Raw genomic sequence first — 7585 nt, 5'->3', positions numbered from 1 at the left:
GGCAAGTTGTGCATTCCTGACATTAATAAATCGATGTATGAAATTCCTGCCGCCATTCGCATTCCCCTCGCTAACCAGCGCCCTTCGACAAGCTGCAACAGCCGGCAGGTCACTTTAGGCCACCCATTTGACAAAAGCATGCCACAACACACTGCCTCACACACACACACACACTCTCACTGTCGACGGCACTTTGCTGCACACTCACACACACACACACACACATGCATTTTTAATTAATTTCATGCAATTTGTACGAGTCGAGGGCGATGAGTGAAGTGGGAAGGGTCAAGGGGGAGGGCTGGCAACGCTCTGCAATTTACCAGGGTTAAGCCGATAAGTGCATTTTTAATGTAACCCAATGAATTTTCTATTACATTTTAATTTAAAATAACAAAAAATAAGAGCAAAAACACCAGACTAGCAAAAAGCGTCGACCATAGTGGAAAAGAGAAGAGTAGAGTGAGTGACAACAGAGTAGAGTAGTTGGCAAAGAGTAAATAAAAAAGAACTAAAAAACAAAGTGAACAGCAGACGGTCGCGCTTTTTGGTCAAAGTAATTTGATTAAAGATTTAGATTAATCGTTTTATACAGATTTAATGGCATACAAATCTCTATCGCAACGTGCTTCACAGTTCCACATCAATCATGTCTAAAGTTTCCCCTTGATTTTCATATTGATATCTCAACTACAACAACGAAAAAAAAAACTATCAATTAGACTAATGGTGAAGCGGGCGGTGGAACAAAAAAGTGAGTTTGAAATGCAAAAGAGCCATGCAAATAATGAAACTAATGAGTTGAGTGGTTTTTTGCAGTGGCTTCGTCGACAATATTCCTAATATTTTACTTTACAGCACTTTTCACATTTGTTGCCATTTTTTGTGCTGAATGAATAATAGAGTCTGTCGATTTCGAATGCCACTTTTGCATCAATTATACAAATATTTATGTTGCAGACATTCGACAAAGTTTTTGTGTCTCTAATTAATTAATTGCAAAGTATGTCTAAAATAGGACTCCAAATTATAATGTATTTATAACAATACAATCAAAATCAAAACACCACTAAAAAAAATATATGCTTCAATCTTTTATTCGTAAGGAAAATTTAGATTATCCAAAATTTATGATAATATTTCTTTTATTTTTGTTAGGTCTACCCCTACTCATTAGGTTGTTATCCCGCTCTTCATAATCATCATAATCAAATTCTTGCTCTTCATTATCGTGTTGTCCAAGTTCTTGCTCTTCTTCGTCTCGCTCTACAGAATCATGTTCTTCAAATGCATTCTCTTCATCATCATGTTCTCCTTCATCTTGCATTACAGAATCATTTTCTTCATCATCATTCTCTACATAATCATGTGCTCCAAATTCTTGCTCTAAATCGTTCTCTGCATAATCGTGTTCTCCAAGATCTTGTTCTCCATAATCATGTTCTCCAAATGCTGATATTGTAAAAATACCAAGAATTACACAAAAAGCAAAGTATCCAAATTGCATCTTTAACTACAACTTTTCTTCTGACCACAAATTCGAATAATAAGACCTTTAAGTACCCAGAAAATTTTGTCATGGCTTGTCAATGAAAATTAAATTAGCTTTGCATTAAATTAATATGCAAAATGGATTGGTTTCGCTAGTTTTCTTTCTAAATCGAAATTATATTCCCTTCTATAATATTTTGAAGCAGTTTTGGTGTTAAATTAAATTATATTTATTGTGTACTTAACTAAAACTTTTATTTGTAAAAAAAAATACTCCGATTTTCACAAATTTATATTTACTTGCTTATTAATTTTTTTTTGATTACCCCTACTTATTAAGTTACGTGTTCAACATTTTGCTCTCAGTTATCATGATCTCCAACATTTTGCCATTTATTATCATGTTCTTCAAGTTTTAGTTATTCATTAACATGTTCACCACGATTTTGCTCTTCATTATCACGTTTTACAACATCTTGCTCTTCATTATCATGTTCAACAAGTTTTTGCTCTTCATTATTATGTTCTCCACCATCTTGCTCTACATTATCGTGTTCACCAAGTTTTTGTTCGTCATTATCATGTTGTCCAACATCTAGCTCTACATTATCGTGTTCTCTAAGTTTTTGCTCTTCATTATCATGTTCTTCAACATATTGCTCTACATTATCGTGTTCTCCAACATCCTGCTCTACATTATCGTCTTCTCCAAGTTTATCCTCTTCATTATTTTGTTCTCCAACATCTTGCTCTAGAATATTATGTTCTCCAACATCTTGCTCTACATTATCATGTTCTCTAACATCTTGCTCTACATTATCATGATGTCCAAGTTTTTCCTCTTCATTATTTTGTTCTATAACGTCTTGCTCTTCATTATTATGTTCTCCAACATCTTGCTCTACATTATCGTGTTCTCTAAGTTTTTGCTCTTCATTATCATGTTCTCCAACATCCTGCTCTACATTATCTTGTTCTTCAAGTATTTCCTCTCCATTATTATGTTCTCCAACATCATGCTCTGCATTATCGTGTTCTCCAAGTTTTTGTTCTTCATTATCATGTTCACTAAGTTTTTGCTCTTCATTATCATGTTCACCAAGTTGTTGCTCTTCATTATCACCAAGTTTTTGCTCTTCATTATTTAGTTGTCCAACATCTTGCTCTACATTATCGTGTTCTCCAACTTTTTGCTCTTCATTATCGTGTTCTCCAAGTTTTTGTTCTTCATTATCATTTTCTCCAACATCCTGCTCTACATTATCTTGTTCTTCAAGTATTTCCTCTCCATTATTTTGTTCTCCAACATCTTGCTCTAGATTATTATGTTCTCCAACATCTTGTTCTACATTATCGTGTTCTCCAACATCTTGCTCTGCATTATCATTTTCTCTAAGCTTTTGTTCTTCATTATCATAATCTCCAACATCTTGCTCTACATCATCATGTTGTCCAATACCTTCCTCTCCATTATCATGTTCTCCAACATCTTGCTCTACATCATCATCTTGTCCAATATCTTGCTCTCCATTATCATGTTCTCCAACATCTTGCTCTACATCATCATGTTGTCCAATATCTTGCTCTCCATTATCATGTTCTCCAACATCTTGCTCTACATCATCATGTTGTCCAACATCTTGCACTTCATAACCGTATTCTCCAACATCATTCTCATCATAATCATATTTTCCATAATCATGATCTATTAATTCTTGCTCTAAATCATACTCGCCAAAATCGTGTGCTCCAAGTTCTTGCTCTCCATAATCATCATCTCCGACATTTTTCTCTTCATAATCCTCTTCTCCAAATTCTTCCTCTAAATCGTTCTCTCCAAGTTCTTGCTTTCCATAATCATCATCTCCAACATCTTCCTCTTTATAGTCATCTTTTTCAAATTCTTGCTCTAAATCGTTCTCTCAAGTTCTTGCTCTCCATAATCATCATCTCCAACATCTTCCTTTTTATAATCCTCTTCTCCAAATTCTTCCTCTAAATCGTTCTCTCCAAGTTCTTGCTTTCCATAATCATCATCTCCAACATCTTCCTCTTTATAGTCATCTTTTTCAAATTCTTGCTCTAAATCGTTCTCTCCAAGTTCTTGCTCTCCATAATCATCATCTCCAACATCTTCCTCTTCATAATCCTCTTCTCCAAATTCTTCCTTTAAATCGTTCTCTCCAAGTTCTTGCTTTCCATAATCATCATCTCCAACATCTTCCTCTTTATAGTCATCTTTTTCAAATTCTTGCTCTAAATCGTTCTCTCCAAGTTCTTGCTCTCCATAATCATCATCTCCAACATCTTCCTCTTCATAATCCTCTTCTCCAAATTCTTCCTTTAAATCGTTCTCTCCAAGTTCTTGCTTTCCATAATCATCATCTCCAACATCTTCCTCTTTATAGTCATCTTTTTCAAATTCTTGCTCTAAATCGTTCTCTCCAAGTTCTTGCTCTCCATAATCATCATCTCCAACATCTTCCTCTTTATAATCCTCTTCTCCAAATTCTTCCTCTAAATCATTCTCTCCAAGTTCTTGCTCTCCATAATCATCATCTCCAACATCTTCCTCTTCATAATCCTCTTCTCCAAATTCTTCCTTTAAATCGTTCTCTCCAAGTTCTTGCTTTCCATAATCATCATCTCCAACATCTTCCTCTTTATAGTCATCTTTTTCAAATTCTTGCTCTAAATCGTTCTCTCCAAGTTCTTGCTCTCCATAATCATCATCTCCAACATCTTCCTCTTCATAATCCTCTTCTCCAAATTCTTCCTTTAAATCGTTCTCTCCAAGTTCTTGCTTTCCATAATCATCATCTCCAACATCTTCCTCTTTATAGTCATCTTTTTCAAATTCTTGGTCTAAATCATTCTCTCCAAGTTCTTGATCTCCATAATCATCTCCGACATTTTTCTCTTCATAATCCTCTTCTCCAAATTCTTCCTCTAAATCGTTCTCTCCAAGTTCTTGCTTTCCATAATCATCATCTCCAACATCTTCCTCTTTATAGTCATCTTTTTCATATTCTTGCTCTAAATCGTTCTCTCCAAGTTCTTGCTCTCCATAATCATCATCTCCAACATCTTCCTCTTCATAATCCTCTTCTCCAAATTCTTCCTCTAAATCGTTCTCTCCGAGTTCTTGCTTTCCATAATCATCATCTCCAACATCTTCCTCTTTATAGTCATCTTTTTCAAATTCTTGGTCTAAATCATTCTCTCCAAGTTCTTGATCTCCATTATCATCTCCGACATTTTTCTCTTCATAATCCTCTTCTCCAAATTCTTGCTCTAAATCGTTCTCTCCAAGTTCTTGCTCTCCATAATCATCATCTCCAACATCTTCGTTTTTATAATCCTCTTCTCCAAATTCTTCCTCTAAATCATTCTCTCCAAGTTCTGGCTTTCCATAATCATCATCTCCAACATCTTTCTCTTCATAGTCATCTTTTTCAAATTCTTGCTCTAAATCATTCTCTCCAAGTTTATGCTCTCCATAATCATCATCTCCAACATCTTCCTCTTTATAGTCATCTTTTTCAAATTCTTGCTCTAAATCATTCTCTCCAAGCTCTTGCTCTCTATAATCATCGTCTCCAACAGCTTTCCCTTCATAGTCATCTTTTTCAAGTTCTTCCTCTAAATCATTGTCTCCAAGTTCTTGCTTTCCATAATCATCATCTCCAACATCTTCCTCTTTATAATCTTCTTCTCCAAATTCTTCCTCTAAATCATTCTCTCCAAGTTCTTGCTCTCCATAATCACCATCTCCAACATCTTTCTTTTCATAGTCACCTATTTCAAATTCTTGCTCTCCATTATCGTGTTCTCCAAGTTCTTGTTCTCCATCATCTCGCTCTACAGAATTATGTTCTTCAACATCACGCTCTATAGAATCATATTCTTCGACATCTCGCTCTACGGAATCATATTCTTCAACATCTCCAAATTCATGCTCTTTATCATCATGTTCTCCATCATCTCGCTCTAAAGAATCATTTTCATGTTCTCCAAATTCTTGGTCTATATCGTCCTCTCCATAATCGTCTTCTCCAAGATCTTGTTCTCCATAATCATATTCTCCAAATGCTCGCTTTCCAAAATCATATCTAGCTGGAGCTGCTGATATTGTGAAAATACCAAGAATAACACAAAAAGTGAAGTATCCAAAACGCATCTTAAACTACAACTTTTCACCTGCCCACAAATGCAAATAATCAACCTTTTAAATACAAAAAAAAAAACCCCATGACTTGTCAATGTATTTAATTAGCTTTGCTTAGATTATTATGCAAAATTGATCGGTTTCGCTGGTTTTCCTTCCAAGTCGAATCTATATTCTATTCTATAATATTTTGAAACAGTTTTGGTTTAAAATCAAATTAAACCTCTCATCTACTTGACGGTCTTCTGAAGTGTTCGCTTTTAGTACATTTTTCTATTGCTATTCCATTCAGTCATGTTTTCAATTTAATTTAAATGTGTTGACAAATAAGATTAATATACTATTAAATAAATATCTGCAGCATCAATGACATTGATGTATGTTTACAAGTTATCTTGACTGACGCTTGGCTGGGCATTTAAAAAGATTTCCGCTGCTTGCAAGAATTGGAACAACGATGTATATTGTTCTTACGCTCATTTGGGTGTTATTACCGAACCATAAAAATCACACTCAACTGCTGCTACTGATATTATATATATCTACGATATGGTATACGTATATACATTGAGTACTTCTGGTTCTGTTGCTTTTGGCGCCGTTTTGGCTACAAAACAAATTCATCAAAAAATGCGCATACTTCATTTACGGCCAAACAATTTTATAACCAATTTTTATGATGGTGGCAAAGCCATACTCCTCACCTCTCTTCCTCTTACATCGTTCCCCTACCAATTTGAAGGCAACAAAAGCTTACAAACATAAAAAATGATGTAAATTTTTTAAAAATGCCAACTTGTTTACAAATAAATAGCCCGGTTTTTTTTTGTGTGTTTTGTGCAAATATTAGAGAGGAGCCCCGAAGTCCCGAAGCAAAAACAAAACAAAAACAAAAGCAAAAGAAACAGAAAAGAAGAAATGAGGAAAAAACGAAATTTTAATCCCAGGCAAACGCCAACACTCGAGCTGCTCGCAACCGTGGAGCTGGTCGCGTTTGTGTTCGCGTTTCTCTCCTCCAACTCCTCCAACACAGATTTATCTCGCTTAATTTACCGTTATTTGGGCATCAGCTTTGCAACAATGCAAAGGAGGAAAGTAGTAGTATAAGAAAAAATACAAGGAAAAAAACGAAAAACAAAATAAAAATAAACCTTCGCATGGCCCATAAAATTTCATTAGCGTCATATTTTCAAATAATTTTCTTCTTATTTTGCGCTACCTCTAGCGTGACCTGAACACCCCCTCCTGTCCTTCCCTCTGCCGATAAATGCCCCAATCCCTGGAATCATCCTCCATTATAGAGTGTCCCTCGAGTCGAAGTCAGTGACTCAGACTCCGATTCCGTCTGAGTTTGTCTGTCGACCGTCTTCTGTCGCCTGTTGCGGCTGAGTGGGCGTGCGCTAAGGTATAATCATAATTTGAAATTGCTCATTCGAATCTTAGATTGGATTAAGTGCGAATTAGAACATCAATAAGGCGGACGCAGAGGCGGAGGCAGAGGCGTGTAGATGGAGGCGACGTAACGCAACATTGACGACAATGCTCCAAAAGGGATCAAAGCGGATTTTCTATCACATATTTATTGTGCAGTGCTTTCGAAGAGGAGTGACACTAGGTGTAAATGTGACAAAATGTTCACTGACTGTGATACTGTGTGAGTGTGTGTGTGTGTGTTTGAGTATGTCTGTGTGTGTATTTGTGCGTGCAGCAAGGTGTTCAAGCAGGCGACTTAATGAGCACCGACAGTTGTTTAACTGCGGCGCCTGAAACTATGCTGCATAAAAATACTTAATACCCTAGTAATTGAAACGAAGAGCTGGTAGCTTGGTTACTCACAGTATCTTAACATTATTGCTGTTAGCACCTAGTTGGTTATCCTAACTGTTGAGCTTAAAGGCGAAGTTAGTGCTGGGATTCGTTTAATCT

The 7585-nt window shown here is 35.9% G+C and overlaps 1 protein-coding gene across 1 annotated transcript; it reads right to left on the bottom strand.

The window, feature by feature from the left end:
• Window positions 1–1910: 1910 nt before the first annotated feature.
• LOC133839985 (involucrin-like) lies at window positions 1911–5671 on the bottom strand. The gene is made up of 2 exons (XM_062271638.1): window positions 3449–5671; window positions 1911–3368 (listed from the first exon to the last, which is right to left on the bottom strand). The coding sequence occupies exons 1-2, from the start codon at window positions 5669–5671 to the stop codon at window positions 1911–1913; spliced, it is 3681 nt and encodes a 1226-aa protein (XP_062127622.1).
• Window positions 5672–7585: the final 1914 nt, after the last annotated feature.

Source organism: Drosophila sulfurigaster, chromosome 3, assembly GCF_023558435.1.
Source record: "Drosophila sulfurigaster albostrigata strain 15112-1811.04 chromosome 3, ASM2355843v2, whole genome shotgun sequence".
In the NCBI taxonomy this organism is placed as follows: domain Eukaryota; kingdom Metazoa; phylum Arthropoda; class Insecta; order Diptera; family Drosophilidae; genus Drosophila; species Drosophila sulfurigaster.
The sequence above is the reverse complement of the archived record's forward strand: the minus strand, read 5'-3'. Positions and strand labels throughout refer to the sequence as shown.

Excerpts from the sequence above, each read along its gene's own strand:
- LOC133839985 (XM_062271638.1), bottom strand. The coding sequence starts at position 5,671 with ATGCGTTTTGGATACTTCACTTTTTGTGTTATTCTTGGTATTTTCACA. Across the intron at positions 3,369-3,448 it reads AGGATTATAAAAAGGAAGAT|GAAGATGTTGGAGATGATGA; the intron begins GTTGGAGATGAT and ends GACTATAAAGAG.